The sequence below is a fragment of the Haliaeetus leucocephalus genome, unplaced genomic scaffold (genome assembly GCF_000737465.1).
Source record: "Haliaeetus leucocephalus isolate CR32 unplaced genomic scaffold, Haliaeetus_leucocephalus-4.0 Scaffold1000, whole genome shotgun sequence".
Classification (NCBI taxonomy): Eukaryota; Metazoa; Chordata; class Aves; order Accipitriformes; family Accipitridae; genus Haliaeetus; species Haliaeetus leucocephalus.
Window position 1 is genome coordinate 1899005 of NW_010973436.1, and position 18238 is coordinate 1917242.

Consider the following 18238-nt stretch of genomic DNA (forward strand, 5'->3'; position numbering starts at 1 on the left):
TGGAAAAATCTTCCTCCAGGCAGATGTTCCCATCGTCATTGCTGTTTGTTTCTCTAATGCACGTGTTGCGTCTATTTTGCAAGTAAATAAATGCCTTTAGTTTTCAGAGCTGCGAGGAGAACTAAAACATCTGTTCTGTGCTTGCCTTCTCAGCAAAATGTGTGAGAGGAGAGAAGCGTATCTGACCACCAGACGTTATCCTGAGCCTGCTTGGTTGCAAAGACAAAGGCTTGAAGACTTCTCCCACCTCCCAGCCTGATGGTAGGACTCTGCAGGGCAGCTGGGAGGAGTTTCTCGGTACGGGGACTGGTTTCCTCAACCTCTTTTGATAGATAAGAGGTAATCAGGTCTAGAAAAAGGTACTTTGCCTGTGCAGAATTATTTTGGGGGCAAATAGAGGCTGGTGGTGCCCATCTGCGGGGTAAGGTGCTGTGGGAAATGGGAGCTCCTGAGCTGTTTGTTCCTTTGCAGAAGGAAAGAGAGGGTACAAGGACTTGGGAGACCCATTTTCTAAATAAGGGTAAGGAATTGGTGGCATGTGTTAGTCTGATGGAGAGGACAGGGGAGGACTCTCCGTAAAAACCTGGAGGTTTTGAAGGGAGCCCATTTGTTGGAGCAGATGGGATGAGAGGTGTGGATGCCACATCCCACTGCAAGTCGTTCCTTGGTGGCAAAAGAGGTGAAAATGTAACGGGGCTTGTGTTGAAAGGAGGATGGTGTTGAGCAGAGTGGCTTTATTTACAGGGAGAGGAAGAGGTTAGAGCATGGGGACAGGTGCTATAAATCATGCAGACCGAGAGCAGCGGTGTGAGGATGTGGTGTGTTGGCTCTTCTTCATCCCCACGTTGCTTTGGTTGCTGGGTCTTACACTGGTAATAGCGAAAAGCACTACTGAGCTCAAATATGTGTTCAAGAGATGCAGAGTAAGAGGGGGTTTTGAAGCTTTTGGATTGGAAAACCTGGAGCCAAGTGTTCCTCATAGTTCCTATTACAGCAGCAAACCGGGGCTGCTGGTAGTCTCTAATTTGTTTAGTAAGCGAGTGATGAACTATAGTGTTTCAAGAGGTGAAAACTCAAATTTACAAATGAAGGCTTCATCCCTGCTACAGAAGGTCTCAGCTGAAGGCTTAGTGCAGGACAGGCTTGAGCCAAATTACACAGTACCTGCTTGCCCCTCTTAAACTCGCAGTCCCTTAATGCTTCTTAAATAGTCATCTTATCCTTAAACCTCTGCATCAAACACAGTACGTGATTCAGTTGTACCAGTTAATATCTGTATCCTGCAGGAGTTAGGAGAAGCTCTGAATCAGCATATGAAAAATTAACCATTTTGTAGCACTGGTATTTCCCATCTACTGCAAATTCAAGGCTAAATTTTTCCCTCGTTTAAGCACGCCTAGTTTCTTTGGCATTGTGCAGTTGTGTAACTGCTGAATTTGCCCCATTATCTGCGAGAGAACTTTCTTGCCTGTGGCTATGTTTTAGCTCCTTAATACTGCTGTAATGTTCTGTAGCTTTTTATTAAATACAGACCGCTTAATTTCATGCTTGAAATAACCCATTTGACAGTTTAAAGGAGTGTTTCTATAGGGGAAACAACTCTCTAGCTGGTTTAATATTAAAAAAAAAAAAAAAAAAAAAGAGATAATGCCAGTGGCTGAGGTGGTTGCGTGTAAAACCCTTACGCTATCCCAGATCCATGTAATAATTTCAAATATCTGGTGATATTTGCAACCTCACTACCGGAAAGAAAGTCAAAGCAGCTATGTTAATCTTGGCCACCCGAATTAAATTTGTAGGATGCTGGTTGAATATAGACAGGCTCAGCATTGCTGCCTGGCTCTGGGACCTGCCTTTGTGGGTTCACTGAATCCCAGGGGGTCGCTGGGTGATTGGGAGGGTGGGGAGGAAGGAGAAGAATCTGAGACAGGTACGATCTTTAAGTTTGCTGTATTGTGGTACTGGCTTTAAGGAGAATTGGTTTTGCTTCCAGGTCCTCTGTGGTGTGGCAAACAACACTGTGCCTGGGAGATTGAGGGGCCATGGTGCAGCATCCTTCTCACAGAAAAAGAGGTTTTTGTGGAATGGCTGTTGTCCATATCCTCATGGAAGTTTAATCCTTATCTTTCTGTACCGTGTCTGTCCTTGTGTTCCTCCCTGGAGCTAATTATTTGTATCTGAATAGAATAAGCTAAAATCTCTTGCTGTGCTTTGGCACTTTTGAGGTCCTTGGCTGCCTCATCCCAAGAGGTGAGTCAGCTTTGCTCTCTTGCGGTGGCTAGGAAAGCTGGAGAGGTGGCTCTGTGGCTCTGATACTGAGCTGTCGGACTGAACACAGCGGGGTTAAATCGGACATATAGACAGACACGGCTCGGGAGCAAAGTCAAAGTGAAACCCATGTCCCTCTGGGCCATGGGCCTTATTTTTTCCCATCAAATAATGCTTTATGCTATGTATTTCTCAGATGGCTTTATTCACACATGCAGGAGAAATATCTAGGTATACAAACTGTGAATCTGTCATCTAAAAATTCCTATTTTCGCTGTTGTTTATATTTCCTGGTACAGAAGGTCTGTGCTGGTGATTGCTTTCCAATCGTGGATGCAATCAAAGACCATTCTTTAAAATTTCTGCCGAGAATTGCTTCAGCCAAGCCTGGGGCTGTTGTTCAGGTTGGCTTTTTTTAGCTTCCATTTCTGGGCTGAAGGCTCAAAGAAGAAAGAAATAGGTGAGATGAGAGCACAGGCTCCAGCAAAGAGGAAAGAGCAGACATATGTCTGGGTGTAGTCATACAGCCACCCTGCAGGAGAAAAGATTGTTATTAAAGCTGTTGGATTTTTCTCACCAAAAAAATCATTTTGGGAGGTGGGCGGGAAGCAAAGGATGTGTGTTCTCATTTAAGAATTCCTCAGATATTTTCTTTATCTTAACTCTTCATGTGCCTGCTGCTGTGCAGCAGTTACGTGGACAGTTAGGACTATTGCCATTGGTATAACAGGCAAAATTGTAGGTCATTCATCCCAGAGCTAACTTCTCCTGATCCTTGTAGTGGACATGGGTTTTAATTTGATTGAATTGAATCCCTGACTTTTTTTCCTGTTTAAATAAGTGGGCCAAAAGTAGCTGCTGCAGCAGATGGAAGATCCCTTTGGACTAATGAGATGACTTGCATGTGTTGGTGTTTGCAACATCTGGGCTGCAAACTCCAGATTCTCCAGCCTTGCCTTCTTGTGAGCAGACCCAATTTAATGCAACCTGTCTAATATGAGAGATCCCAGGCCAGGAGCTTGAAGTGAAATTGCTTAAAAGTAGCTTTGCAAGCACTTAAAAGGAAAACCTAAATTCCATAAAGACTCGGGAATCTGCGAGGAGGCAGGTCACCTTTTAAAATGACCTTGAAGTGTTTTGTTTAGTTACAGCATATCAGCTCGTGTCTAGACAATCATTTTAAAGGTGGACAATTCCTCTGTTTGAATCTAAAATATACAAAGTGATGGGAGTTGCTGCTGCATGTAATAAAACCCTTCATATACTCCCAAATCTGGCGTGGGTTGGTTGGATGTCTGAGGTGGGTTAGCAGCTGAGCCAGATCTGCTGCTGCTGGCGTAAAATGCAATTCCTCTGGTGACATCCGTGGACTTGCATGATTTACACAAATCGTAGATCTGGCCTAAATCTGGGATTCTTAAAACCAGCTCTGGTTAGGAAGGGAAATAATATAGTCCCCAGAGACCCCGGTCTCAGCTGCGCAGGAGCGTGGCTGCTGCTGTTATCTGCGAGTGACGTGGCCCTGAGTTGGGAAGGAAGCAGTGCTGGTAAAATTTGGGGGTCTGTGACAAACCCGAGGTGCTAACATTTTCCTTGCTGTAGATTTACACAGCCAAAGGAAGGTTTTCTAAAACAGAGGAAAGGCTGTGGGCTGCTTTGCTCTACCCCAGTTTCAGTTTCTGTTGGCTTGTGCCTTTCTCAGGGGGAGTTTCAGCTCTGTTTTTTTTCTCAGGGATATTGTGTGAGCCACAGCACAGGCGAAGACAGAGCTTGCTGTTGGAAAGGAGGATCCTGTGGCACTGGACTTGGTGACATTGGGTGGCTCTCCCGTGACCCTGTTTTTGTGGAGTGGTTTATTCTCCAAGGTGGGATCTGGTTTTGCTGTCTCTGGGATCTGGACAGGAGAAGGGATGCTAATGCAGTCAGTAAGATGTATAGGACAGAGTGCACCAGTTGAACTCTGATTTATTTAAATTATTTTTTAAATATCCTTCAGGATATTTTTTAATTTTTCTGGTTTTTTTGGTGCTGAAAGACCAGCGTTGCCTCCTCACCAGGAGGACAGTGATCACCTTCTACTGCATCACACCCCCCAACCTTTTAAAGCACCTACAGTGTCTGACTCCTCATCCAAAAAAAATCATTCCTGCTGCAGAAAGCTGAATTAGAAGCTCATTGTGTGCAAACTTAAGCAAAACAGCAGTTTTGTAAGCAATGCCGGTAAATCCCTGGCACCTAAGTGGTCCAAACTAAACATCCACAGCACATACTCATGCTGCAGGCTGTGGTCAGGCTGTTTAAATTGCGCTGCTGATCTGTAATCAGGAGTTTTGTTTATTCCTGATGCCCTAAGTAGCAATACCTAGTGTGAAGATGCAGGTAAAATTTAGATGAGAGCATCTAAATGCACGTGCCAGCACAGCTTTCAAATGACTCCATCCTCTCCCCTTTCACCACCCAAATTTGCTGGGGCTGGTGTTTGTGTGCTGGTTGCTGGAATCTATTCTGTAGTTTTGGATTACATGGTTTGTTTTATTTCTTTTGCAGTTTGAGTTACTGATTTGTACTGCTTATGGAAATAAAATGTACTCTTGTCTCCTTAGCTTGCTTGCAGCTTGCCAAAATAATGTTTGTTCTGTCTTGTTCTGTTTTGTTTTTGGCTTTTTTTCAGCATGGCAGAAGCATCCAGCAGTGCTGGTGGATGAGGAGCTATGAAGGAGCCTTCAAACTTTTCACCCTGGGCTTTCGGTCAGGCCGGCTGCCTCCGGATTTAAGAGCTTTTAGTTAAACAGATTTGCAGGTAAGTCACCTTTTTGTTGCATTGCGATTAGGCTTTGTTCTGGTATGCAAAATAAGCAGTTTTAACCTTTGCAGTTCTTATTTTGCCTTAGGTTCCACTGCATAAAAATACTTGAGTTTTATAAAATTGAAATTCTAAAGTCAGGGTTTTAGGGAGGTCAGCAGCAGTCAGAAGTACTAAACCCCAGGGTCTCACATAGCATTTAAATCCTTTAAATTAAAAAGCAAGTGCTTTTGGACACTTAGACTTAATGAGTAGTTTCTGGTTGTATTCAGTTTTCACACTTAATACAGAAGAGAAAATTCTAGAATTTATCTTGGATCACAAACTTAGATCCTGAACTCTGAGTTGTTTCCCTCTCGCCTTGCCTACAGTGAGATGGATCAGCGACAGTTTTGCTTCTTGGCTTTTTTTGGCCTTTATTTATCCCACCAGTATTAAGAAGATTGATTTCCATGGAAGGCTTTTTGCAGGAAACCTGCTTGCTTTACAAAATCCAGAAGTGTTCACACAGTGAGTGGTTAGCACTTTCAGAAAGCAAAAGGCTTCCAATTAGTGAAAATATATTGGAAGTGGATGAAAGTATAACTGCTACCTTAGCATGTATGATGCATGGATAAGAGAGAGCCAAATTATTTAGCTCTTTTCATACAGTATGTTACTGTGTCAGGGAATTTACTGTGATAGTTGTGCAGGGATTGCTTTCTGGTGAACATACATCTTGTATCAGCAGAAGAGATTTTATCCAATATAGGCTATGTATCACTGTGACAGTGTAAAGCACGCTGTCAATGAAATGCTTTAGTTGCTTGAAATTGCATCCATATACAGAGTTTTACCAACCTCGAAATATTGATTAGGGAAATCAATTTTTTTCACATGCTCGCAGTACAGCAGCATTGCTGTAGCTTTGCACGGAGCTGGTATTTACAGAATCCTTGGCAGCTTCGAGCAAAGTGCCTCTGCAGGCATGGGGCAACTGATAGCCGAGGGCAGGAAGCAATAAATGAAGAACAAGTTGCCAGGTTTTATTCAGGATACATTTGGTAGGTGAGTGACAGGACATTGTTCACACTGATATTTGACCTTGCAGCTTTTTCTAGTTTGTTTGCATCATGAGGACCTAGGAAGAGCTCAGTTCCTGTTTCCAGCTATGAGGTATGGCTAAAGGCTCATCAGGGAAAGGAAAAGCTTTGTCCTGGCCAAGATGTTTGGAGGAAAACAAGTCCCTTGCTCATAAGCAGAGACTGGAGACTCGCTTCTAAGCGCTTGAAATCTGCCAGATACTCAAAACTGCCTTGGTTTTCTGGCAGAGGGAGAAAAGGAAAGGCTTTTCATCCTCCTTATCTTTGGGCCCAGGAGCTCTTGTGGCTGAGCTGTGTAATCTTCTTCAAAACAAGAGATTGCCGAGACTTCTCCTTATGTTTCAGTGCCTCTGCTTGGTGGGACTGCTGCTAAGCTTGTCCTTGCTTTACCTTCCTCTCCTTGTCTCCCCTCTAGCCCCTCTGTTCCAAGTTCAGTGCTCCAATGCCCTGTTGGGGGTAAAATCCATGGCAATGCGGTCGTTACTTTTCTGCTGTGGTCAGGGTTAAAATTTGCACGTGGGGTTTAGCCTCTTTTTTTCCACGCAGCTGTCAAACTGCTAGTTGGGTTTTGCAAATTCACGAGCAAAATATTGCCTGTGTATAAAGATAAGTTTCTGAAATGCATTTTGGTTTTTTTTTTTTCACTTGGACAGAAAAAACAGCCTTGGATGCATATGGGTAGGAGAGTGAACCCGGAGCATGTTTTATCACTAGATGTCTGCGGTGGGTATAACTTATATATAACATTACAGTTACCTGCTAGAGGAGGTCCACCGATGGCTGCTATCCCAGCAAAGAAGGCAGCAAACCCCAAGTAGCTGTGGAGTTTTTGCACGCCCACTAGATCTACCTGTTTGTAAACCCAAATGGATAATTATTGATTGAGTTCATGTGAATGTGCAAGCACGAGATTTTTTTTTTTTTTTTTCCTGAGGAATTTCCTCTCCAGCTGCAGTTTTGAAAGGACTTTGCACCTATAGGTCTGATACAGCCTGGAATCCGCTCGCCTCCTTAAGGCCAGCATGGAAATTACTGGAATGCAAGATGCTTTTCTGCCTTCCAGCTGCTTGGGCATCTCCCGAAACTAGTAACGCTGCTAAGACTTTGAGGAAGGTGTTTTAAACTCTGAATTCCTTCCCAGAAAGAAATGCCAAATTATAACAATGCTTCCCTATCTGGATCCTGCCGTAAGTGGTCTGTGCATGTTATAGAGAATTCTGGGAGCTGATATGCACAACCCTCTGTCTTAGCGTTAGGAAATGAATGGATTCATCCTGATTCCTAGGAGCTGGAGCAGTCTGCTTCAGAAAGGAGGATGTGGAAGGCAATTAGCTGAGCCAGGTTATTAAAAATCTGCAACAAACTCCCAGTGCTTCTCTTGCATCTGGGCTGTGGACACCAGTAAGTGGGTTGGAGAGGAGATTTGGGGCTCTCCAGTGGCTCAGAATGGGAAGGCTAGAGGGGAGAGCCCTCTCATGCAGGTCTGCAACAGCCCAGGGTAATATAGCTTTACAAAAGGGTTTTTGGATCATTTTAGAATGCTGTTAGAAATGCCACACTACATTCTTTTAATTAAATATCCTACTCACCAGCACAGGAAGAACCAGAGCCATGAACCCACCGCAGAAAACAGCGAAGGCCACCACGTAGGTCATGAGTAATGGGAAGGTGGTGGCCAGAGGACAGAGCAGGTTAGTGATGCCGCCGAGGACAAGGTAAGCCACGTGGTAGTGATACTTCTTGGTCCAGTTCTGGTCAGCGACCCAGCCTGAGAGCAGCTGGCTGACTGTCTCTGTGATGCCTGGGGGGAAGAGGAGTTCACCAAAGCCTCAAAGAAGACTTTTTTTTTTTTTTTTTTTTGCTATTCTGCACTGTGTTGCTTTGAAACGCATCCCAATTCTACCTGCCACTCACTGTAAGAATGTGACCACAAAGGGCTGAAATGCCGGGAAGTTACAGGAAGGCATTTTTAGGCTGTTGTAAAATTCATGCTTTTTTTTTTTCTTTACGTTGGTGCCTGCTACTGCCAAGTGCCTGTGGGTGCACCAAAGTGGTCTGTAAAAATTCAATTAAGGGCTGTGCACTCAGCAGAAAACTCTGAAATGCCCTTCAGTAAAAACAGGAAAGATAAGCTTGCCGTTTGATCTCTTTTTCAAGATAGAGAAAAGCAGAATATTAAGAAGAAATATGCTTATGAGATTTTAATTTTTATAAAGAAGCAAAGAAGGATAGAAGCCCAGCCTTATTTTAAAGGCTTAGCAAACTTTTGGTACTTGCTTTTTACGTTTCTTGATATGTTTTTATGAACTAAAGATCAGAAGAGTGCTCACTGTCAGCTAATATCTTGCTGACCACTGTGTCCCTCCTACTCTAATCAAAATGTCAGATTAATTGCTGCACTCTCCTTCTAGATGCTTTGACAGCATACGTCATTTCTAAATATTATACAGCAGTGTAGAAGTAAAATTTATTTTTGTACAATAAAATATTTTATGATGACTGAGGTTGGAGCCACTTTCTTAACACAATGCGACTTTAGTGTTAATCCCTGCTTATAATCAGGCATGGTTTTGGTTTTTTCCCCCCTTGGAGGCGAATGTCCTAAATCCAAATGACTAGATCCAAGTTAATGTTGGGTTTTTTTCCCCCAATATTGAATTTCTTTCTCTCTGCACACATTCCTGGGTCAAACTGGAGGTCTTTGAATGCTGAGTGACTCTGGATTTCTGTGGTTTGTGGGTTTAAGCAAAGCAGGATCGTGGTGGGAAGGCTTTAGGAGGACAGATAGCACCTATGTAATTGGAAAGTTATGTTTGTTTGGTGCAGTGAGGATGGGGGATCATCTAGCTTAGGTTGAGAGAACCACCCACCATGTGAGAGCGACTTTGTACATGTACAGAAGGCGACGCTATATATACAGAAGGGGGGTAAGGGCTGTGAGCTAAACCTCTTCCATGAAGATTTATTCTAGTACATATTTGGGCCTATTTCTTGGCAAGATTTGTGTTGCTTCTTTTTCCTATTTTGGTATCATTGTAATTAGAAATGGGTTTAAAAGATTCTTTTGCCTACCAGCCACTGAAATGAGGTAAGAGGCATCCATGCTGCTTATGCCCAGCGTTCTGGCTCTTGCTACGAGGTGGAAGATGGGCACGAAGTAGGCCAAGTGGCTGAACAAAAAAGACCACGTGAAAATGCAGAAGACAGGATCCTTCAGTGGGGAGAAGTCAAGGAGAGGCTGTGAATTTTCTTTTTCTGTTGGTGGAAGGGATTTGTAGCTTCTCTTGGCCTCGGTGGCTATTTCTGGCGAGCAGCTGTCCACAGGGGGTTTCTTGAGCCTTTCCAAAGCAGATGTATTTACTGGACCAGACACATCTCTGCCATGGGACATCAGGAGTCCCTCCGTGGTGGGAAGGTCCTGTGCACTGCGAAGCTGTATTTCCCTGGGAGTGGTTTCATCTGAGCATCCATCAAGTGTTTCTGAATCCTTCTTTGCCATTAAAGACCCACAGTCCTGATTTTTAGCAGAGGAGCGTTGAGGCGGCTGGGTGCTGATGGGACGCAGCAGCATGCTGGAAGGCACGAGGTTTAACATGATGCCTCCAAAAATCAGGAGAGTACCTGAGGGAAGAGAGAAGATTCTTTTTTCTTGGTGCGGGAAGGGAGGAGCAGTAGGAAATGATCTTTCTAGAACAGGGTGTAGTCTGCATTGAACAGGGAGAAAGCTCTGCTATAAGGAGGAGTATCTTACAGGAGCTTTTACTCCTGTTTTTCTAGCTGGAGGTCCCTTTTGCTGTGATGCAGGCAACAAATCCAGAGCTACATCTGGGATCTGGGAGTTTGTTTTGTTTTCCCCCACTAGAAATCTGTACATGTGACGGATGTTCAGGATGGCCTGAAAACAGTGTAGTAAAAGTAGGGATTTTCAGTTTTGGTTTTGGTTTCTGAGATCTCTGTTTTGACTCTGACTTTAATGACTGATTGAGCATTTAATCATTAACAAGATGTCCCCAAACTGTCCCAGAAGAGGCAGAGTTGTTCCTCGGTGCATCCAATTTTAATTTTTAAAAAGAGCCTCATCTCCTGCCCAGATATCCTCAAATGCCCTCTTAATGCTGCCGAATTTGAATAAACAGAAGACGCGCTCACCTTGCCAGCCATAAAAATCGATGAGAAGTTGAGTGAATGGTGCTATTAGAAATGTCAGCCCCATGCCAGAGCGGGCGATGGCATTGGAGAAAGCCAGCCGTGTCCTGCAGCGCTTGGCCGTCATCACTGCGGCTGCCTGGTAAAGGCAGGCAAACCCCATACCTGCGGGAAGGGAAAGAAATGTCCATGTCCAAAAAGTGACTGCTTCATATTGTGAGCTTTAGGGATTCAAAGTCATGCCATCCCAAGCTCGTCGTCCGCATAGTGGAGCTGCTCTGCAGGGTTCATGGGCTGAAAGTGGGGGGACTTCTGCTGTTGCAGTCAGTGGAGAACAAGATTTCATGTGTGGTATTTAGTATCTGGGTTTTTTTCAGGCTGTACACTTTTAGTAAGGGATTTTAAAAGGCCAGGATTCATGTTGGGTCCAGAAAAAAAAGCAAGGTTAGTTGCGACTAGCATGTTGAAACTGGTATTTTATGCTCCTGATCATGAAGCTTTGGGGTTTCACACAACATCTCCTAGAAAAGAGCTGGGGATGCTTTACTATTCAAGGAACTGCCTGGTTTAATGTTAAAGGAGCTGCTTTTACTCATCGTACGCAGGAAAATCTCTGCCCAACTGTAAGTCGCAGGCTGCTCACCCAGGAGAAGTCCCATGGAGACGCAGAGGAAGGGGACGCTGGTGGCCTGTGTGCTGAGCAGACAGCCCCCTCCGACCAAGCCGGCCCCGATGATGGAGGTCGGCCGCTCGCCCAGGCTCTTGCAGACCACGGCCACGAGCGGGGCTGGAAGGGAAAGGAGGGAGAAATCTCAGGCTGAAGATGACAAATGCTGCTTTGCAGGGCTGGGGGACTTGTATTGGGATCATTGCATCTGGTGCCTCAGGAAGTGGTCCGTGTGCCACCCTGGGAGGGAGAGGGGTGACAAGAAATTTGGCATGGGTTAGTATTCAGGAGAGTGGCCAAGAGACCTTGCCTCATTCCCTGGGAGCTCGGCGGACGGGGCAGGGGAAAGAGTCGAAGTCCAAACTTTCAGATGTCCTGAGCCTGCTTCTTAATGCACACCATGCTCAGCGGTCATGAATTATTCAGCAGCTGGCTTGCTCAGAGGCAATAATATTGGTGTTAGGCATGAGGCTTTGCTCTGAATGCATATAATAAACCTGCCACAGTGAGGTGTCCTGACACACAGGATCCCCGTCCTTGGACCATGCTCCTGCTAAGACACATGTGGGTACCAGCTGCGTCCAGCTTGCAGTAGTCTGGGATGGAAATCAGATCCACAGAGCATCCTCGGTGCTCCTGATATCAAAGCAAATGGGCTTGAGATTGAAGCGCTGCCCCAATCCTTACAGATGCCAGCTTACCTCCTAAGAAACGCAGGGAGGACATGATGGAGCCGATCCAGCTGACTTGCTCAGAGGAGCCCCCCACCTCCTCTTGGAAAGCCACGAAGAAAATCCCAAAGGTCTTGAGCATCCCCATCACAAGTACGTTGACCTGAATTGGAAGCAGACGGAGGTGAGATGCCCCAGGGGTCAGGCAGGAGGAAAAGCTTTTCCTTCTGCTTTTCTTGTGTGTGTAATTTGTTGTGTTGTGGGAGAAACAAACCGGGACATGTTAAATGGGGGGGAGTGTGTTGAGGGAGTATCAGCAGGGTGGACTTGTGGTGGCCACGCTGCAATCTTATCTTCACAGACCCTCAAAAAAAACTGGTGTGCAAACTGGCTTTTCCAAAGAAAAGGAACAAAACACTAGAGCCTGACTCTTGTAGGGTTTTTTTGCTCTGTAAGTTATTTTTTAATACTAAAAAATAATCTAAACGGGTCTCAGATCTATTGAAGATCACTAGGAGTTGATGAAGTGTTGAACGGAGCAGGGATGGACATTAGCCAGTGCAGTTTCCCAGGCTTGCCCTGCCAGGGGAGCAAAGGACAGTTTGTGTCCTTAATTTTAACTCCCTCTCTCCTCCCTCATAGCAGGTGGTTAATGATTGGCAGTGAGTTACTTTGGATGGAATGGAAGTGGGGAAAGCTTTCCAGCTCTTCCCAGCCTTCCTAGCTGGGGGACAGCATTGTCTTCATCACTGATGGGAAGATGGCGTGTGGTATTAAAGCCTGTAGCCTGGAGAATTAGTGCTTTTAAGTGGTGTCAAAGATGCCTGGTCTCCCAGGAGAGAGTAACTGTGTGTGCTGCCTGCACCCTGTGCTGCTCCTGCAGTCAGTCCCTGGGGACTCATCTCGGCTCCGATCCTCCACTGCCCCAAGATGGGATCTCACCCTTACCGAAGGTACAAGACACCTCTTTGGGGTTTGACACCCCAGCGGTGGTGTGTATGAGTAGGGAAAAGTCATCTTATCATTGCAAGCTGCCTTTTGGCCCTGGGCTGCACATTTGGGCACCCTCATTTACCTCACTGAGATGTTTTCAGGTGGCATTGCATAGTGGAAGGTGTATGTCTATTGGGTTTGCATGGCAAGGTTTTGGTAGCAGGGGTGGCTTCTGTGAGAAGCTGCTAGAAGCTTCCCACATGTCCGGCAGAGCCAGTGCCAGCCGGCCCCAAGATGGACCCACCACTGGCCAAGGTGAGCCCATAAGTGATGGTGGTAGTGCCTCTGGGATAGCAGATTTAAGAAGGGAAAAAAAAGTTGCTCTGGCACAGAAACTGCAGCCAGAGAGAGGAGTGAGAACATGTGAGAAGAAGAACCCTGCAGACCCCCAGGTCAGTGCAGAAGGAGGGGGAGGAGGTGCTCCAGGCGCCGGAGCAGAGATTCCCCTGCAGCCCGTGGGGAAGATGATGGTGAGGCAGGCTGTGTCCCCCTGCAGCCCAGGGAGGTCCACGGTGGAGCAGATATCCACCTGCAGCCTGGGGAGGACCCCATGCCGGAGCAGGGGGATGCCTGAAGGAGGCTGTGACCCCGTGGGAAGCCTGCGTTGGAGCAGGCTTCTAGCAGGACCTGCAGACCCATGGAGAGAGGAGCCCATTCTGGAGCAGGTTTGCTGGCAGAACTTGTGAGCCTGTGGCGGACCCACGCCAGAGCAGTCTGTGCTTGAAGGACTGCAGCCTGGTGAAGGGACCCACACTGGAGCAGTTCATGAAGAACTGCAGCCTGTAGGAAGGACCCATGTCAGAGAAGTTCATGGAGAACTGTCTCCCATGGGAGAGACCCCATGCTGGAGCAGGGGAAGAGGGTGAGGAGGAAGGAGCAGCAGAGACAAGGTGTGCTGAACTGACCCCAGCCCCCATTCCCCTGTGCTGCTGGGAGGGGAGGAGGTGCAGAAATTGGGAGTGAAGCTGTGCCGGGGAGGAAGGGTGGGAAGGGGGAAGGTGTTTTAAGATTTGGTTTTATTTCTCATTACCCTACTCTGGTGGATTGGTAATAAGTTAATTTTCCCCAAGTCGAGTCTGTTTTGCCTGTGATGGTAATTGGTGTGTGATCTCTCCCTGTCCTTATCTCGACTCATGAGCCTTTTGTTACATTTTCTCTCCCCTGTCCAGCTGAGGAGGGCAGTGATGGAGTGGCTTTGGTGGGCACCTGGTGTCCAGCCAGGGTCAACCCACCAGTCTCTGCTCAGCCCCCGGTGAAATGGGTGCACTCAGTGTAGCAAGGCACGGCTCATTTTTGCCCTTAGCTCGGTGGGATCACCCTGTCCTCTGCTCTATGTGAGACTCAAGACTTTCTATCTGCCCCAGCTCCAGGAGGATTTAGATGAATTTGTTGTCTGCTTACCAGGAAGAAATGAAACACCACTCCCCATGCCCACCCTCCATCTGCGGCTTCCGTGCTCGGGCTCTTCCTGGCTGCCGGAACTTCTGGCTCTTCCTCCTTCCTTTCCTCTAGAAATGGGGATTTCAGGAGACATTAACACCTTGCTCCATTGCTGTTTCAATTCAAAACCTGTTCCCCTGAAGACATCAGCTGCCTTTGAACTGCCTTTAGCTCCTTGGCTGTTAATGAGGTAGCCACCAGTATTTTGCATTCAGCTTGCAAAAGCTTTTGAGGGTGGGTGAAGCTTTTACCAACCTTTTTACCAACAGATGTTAAGTTGCACATTAACACTGCCTGCGAACAGTTTAATATCCTTTCTCTTTCCCACCAAATTACTGTAACCACTTAAGCTCTAAGGGATTTTAAGTGACAAGCACCTTCCTGCCACTTTAGAGCAGATGATAGTTTAGTTGGTTTGTGCCAGAAGTCGGGAGGGGAGGGGGGGGCGGGTGTCACTGTTTATCTGTATCGATCTTTGAGCTCTCCTGGGAAGCTCTCCCTACCCCATCCTTCTCTGCTTATCTCCCTTCCATCCTCTTGCCCATCCCATGCCTCTGGTGGTGGCAGGATCCTGCCCGAGGGTGCAGCTGAACCCTAGAGCAGTCGGGGCTGATGAACCTGAAACTTTTCCTTACCACCTTGCTGCTGCATGCTGGAAAAATCCTCCGCGAAACAGTTGCTTGCAAAGAGGAATCGTCTCTTCATTTGCTCCAGAGACTAAATCCCCCCTTCCTGATGTGGCACCCCAAAGTCTGCTTCTTCATTCACCTCCAGTGAGGATGACGGTGTCTGTCCTTCCCCACGAGCCCCGAAGCGGGACATGGAGCCCAGCAAGTCCTGGGGCTGGGTGGACAGAGCTCGTCCTCCTCCTCCCTGGAGGCAGAGCCTGGCTTGCAGGGCCCCAAGGCCAGGAGTCCCTCCCCTTCCCCAGCCGGGAGCAGGAAACCCAGAGCTTTTGGAGCAGAAATCCTGTTGGGAGGAAAGAGGAGGGGAAGCCTGCACGGGTTATAGCTCCAGGCAGAGCCCTGGGTCTTGCCAGCCCTTGAACGGAGCAGTAGGTGGCAATGGTGGACTGAAGCCAAACCTGGGGCTGCTGGTGGCTGCAGGGGAGCAGAGCTCCTGTCCTGCCCGCCCAGTCTCTGCTGCATGGCCCTTGGCCCGGGAAACTGCGTCATTTAGGAGGGGACAGTCTGGGAAGCTTTAGGTTTTCTAGCCAAGATGCTTGGTAGCGGGAGCGGAGCAGCCGTGCTGCTGCAGCCCTTGAGCGGAGCTGGTAGTTGAGCAGGATTTGAGTTGGCTCCATGCCTCTATTGCAAATATGCACAAACCACTGGGTAAATACAGCCCTCGTGCTTCCTCCTCCCCCAGTTTTGGTTGACTTGTCACCCCACTTGGCATTCCTGAGGTCAGATAAAAATGTAGGATTGTGATACTGATCTCTGCTCCCCTCCCTTGGCAGAGAAGGCAATGCCCCATCTTTACTGGAAGAGGCCAGGATATATCAGAGCATACGAAGGAACTTTCCCTATAGTAAGGCTTTTAATATGTGCATTAATCTTTTATTCAAGTGGAATGGGTTTTGCAGTGAATATGGTTTAAGGGCTTGAAGGACAGGGGGGCTCTGCAGGTGGGGGTGCTGGTGGCAGCAGCATCTGGTGCAGCATCTGCACTTGGAGCTGTTGGATGTCCGGGAGGAAGCGCTCTGGCTGGAGCTGCTCCCAGCTCTGTGGGGTGTCAGAGAGAGGGGAGAAGAGGGACCCTTCAAGACTGTCACAGAGCTTGGACACACCAACTCCTGCTTCTGAGGCTGGGTTGTTACTCAGAATTAACACTGACCTCGACAGGAGCACACAGCCCAGCTGTGTGGGGAAGGCTTGTCCCTACTGCCCGTTTCATACACAACAACAACTGCGACCATCACTGATAAACAGAGCTGCTCCTAGTAGTACAAAGCAGCATGAATGTCATTTTCATCTCTGACCCAGCCCAATTGTTTTAGCTCATGCTCTGCTGTGAAGGTTCCCTTCCACTTTATGCATGAGGACAGCTGCAGGCCAGCTCCTTGTTACTCCCTTACATACAGGAAGCATTTGAGTGTAGCAGTTTTTTGAGGGGAAAACCTTTTCACAGATTGTAGGGGAAAAAAACTATTTCAAATGCTCGAATCCATAAGTGGGCAAGAGGCCTGGATTTGTGAGCATGTTGTCAACATCCACTTATAGTTCACACAGGGACCAGGCAGGCAGGGCTAGCACGTGTAGGTTTGAACTTCAATCCAAGGCACAGTAAGCAAGTACATCTCGCACAGAACATTTAACTAGAGGAGGCTAAACATCTCCTAGGAGCAATTCCTTGGAAAGTGTTTGTATCTTTTCTACTGGAGGAGCCTCCATTAATTCAAGCCTTTGTGCACTATTCCTCTTCTCTAGAGAAATGCTAATAAAGAAGGGACTTTGGAAATGAGGCAAAGCAATGGGCACAGTTTTCACAGCTGGAGCAGAAAGAAGCAAAGGAGTGTTTTTGCAGGTCATTTATTGATTTCTCCAACAAATAAGGCCACACACACACATACACCTTGTAGTATCTGATCATTACATGAGCTTGGTGAGTGACCCACATTTCATCCTCAGCAGCACAAGTGCTAAAATGTGAGTTGGAGACCCTGATAGCTGCACAGGAGCTGTTAAGTGGAGGGGGAGAGCCTTCAGCCCAGGTTTGGTACTACAAGCATGTTCTGCGCTGGAACAGCAGAGGAGAGTGGTTGTCCAGTGAGAAGGAGCTGGGCCAGAGGTGGGAGTGGGGCGCTGCACAGGTTCCCAAGGGTCAGGATGCCAGCTTGTGCACTGCTACAGTGATACTGTCGTGCTTCTGGATCATGATATTCCTAGAACAAGAAAAGTGCCAAGGCAGTTGAGAAGCCAGCTGTGACAAGGAGCTGACATGGCTGGGAAACTAGACACAGGTATCATCCAGCAGCTGCAGCAAACCCCAGCTCTGCACTAGACCTGTCGGTCACTGCATGTCTTCTGCCCGGTCCCATGAAGAGTGCTGGAGAAGTCTTTGCCTACCACACTGACAGGCTACAGCATGGGCTTCATTATCTGTGGGGATCCCAAGTGTAGAAGTACAGAGCTGCAGTAACCCCCACCCCCTGAAAGGTTTCCTACTGCTTTTACAGTTCCTGCTTCCTGAGGTCCCATTAATCTAATGAATTCCCATACCTGTGGCAGTGACTACCTTCCCCCCATGGCTTCAGAGATGGAGCTTCCTCCACATCTGCCAGTAAACTGGCAGCTCAAGATAAGGAGAGCTGCTCTAGGGATCTGACTCTGGAGAGGTCCCCAGGGCTGGGGGGAAAAAAGGAAACAGGGGAAAAAGTGGCACTCCTGGGCTGGAGATTCACCCGCTGTCTGACTCCAAGCACACGACGGGCGTATCGGTTGGGTCAGATGTGAGCTTGGCTGCCTGCTGGGCGAGGACAGAGATGACACCGGCGTGCTCATCTGAGAGGGTTCCTCGGCCTGCGAGAGGTGGAAGACATTAGATAAAGCCACACATGCCGTGACAGCACTTCACGTGAAGGAGCTTTCCCCCCGGGGCTAAGGGGGGCTGCTCCCGCCTGGGCCCATCTGCCTTCCCTGTGGGTTGATGCATATCTCCCCCCATTATTGCTCTCAAACCAGCAAAAAGCCTGAATTTAAGTGACAGGAAGAGCTGGCTCCAGTTTCCTCCCCTGTGTGTGGGAAGCTGAGTACCGTGGTGGTGCTACCAGGCCCTCGGGGACACCCAAAGAGGGGGGAGGCTACAATAGGGCAGGGCCTGGTGGCCTCAAAGTGGAAGGGGGCAGGGGCCCACGCAGGACAAGGCCTGGAACCCCCCAAACGGGGAGATCTCCAGTGGGGCAGGGCCCGGTGCCCCCAGGAGTCCTTAAGAGAGACCGGGCAGGGCCCGGTGCCCCCCGACCCGGGGTCTCCGGTGGGGCGGGCCCCGGTACACCCCACCCCCGGCGGTGCTCGGTTACTTACAGCCCAGGTTGAGCCCCTGCGAGTCGGTGCAGAGAACCCCCACCACGGCCGGGCTCTTCATGCTGCGGGGGGAGACAACGGCGGTCAGGGCCGGGAAGACCCCGCCCCCCCCCCCGCCGGGCCTCGGGCCGGCCTAGGCCCAA

The 18238-nt window shown here is 48.0% G+C and overlaps 2 protein-coding genes across 2 annotated transcripts in view; both read right to left on the bottom strand.

Annotated features, from left to right (window-relative positions):
• Window positions 1-2645: 2645 nt before the first annotated feature.
• SLC16A4 (solute carrier family 16, member 4) lies at window positions 2646-14775 on the bottom strand. The gene is made up of 9 exons (XM_010584779.1): window positions 14706-14775; window positions 14032-14138; window positions 11668-11800; window positions 10943-11086; window positions 10303-10464; window positions 9226-9774; window positions 7743-7954; window positions 6910-7003; window positions 2646-2800 (listed from the first exon to the last, which is right to left on the bottom strand). The coding sequence occupies exons 1-9, from the start codon at window positions 14773-14775 to the stop codon at window positions 2646-2648; spliced, it is 1626 nt and encodes a 541-aa protein (XP_010583081.1).
• Window positions 14776-16586: 1811 nt separating this feature from the next.
• Window positions 16587-18238, bottom strand: part of LAMTOR5 (late endosomal/lysosomal adaptor, MAPK and MTOR activator 5) — a 1817-nt gene continuing 165 nt past the window's right edge. The window contains exons 2-4 of the mRNA XM_010584597.1: window positions 18096-18157; window positions 17474-17591; window positions 16587-16954 (exon numbers count right to left, since the gene is read on the bottom strand). Coding sequence (XP_010582899.1) covers window positions 16894-16954; window positions 17474-17591; window positions 18096-18157 — 241 coding nt within the window. The 3' untranslated portion in view covers window positions 16587-16893. The remainder of the gene's footprint in view (window positions 16955-17473; window positions 17592-18095; window positions 18158-18238) is intronic.

What these genes read in the sequence shown, in the direction of transcription:
- SLC16A4 (XM_010584779.1), bottom strand. Translation starts at nt 14,775, where the DNA reads ATGAAGAGACGATTCCTCTTTGCAAGCAACTGTTTCGCGGAGGATTTT. An exon ending in CAGCATGCAGCAGCAAGGTG is followed by an intron (nt 14,139 to 14,705) that starts GTAAGGAAAAGT and finishes CCCCATTTCTAG; the next exon opens with AGGAAAGGAAGGAGGAAGAG. An exon ending in CTCCATGGGACTTCTCCTGG is followed by an intron (nt 10,465 to 10,942) that starts GTGAGCAGCCTG and finishes CCCTTCCCGCAG; the next exon opens with GTATGGGGTTTGCCTGCCTT.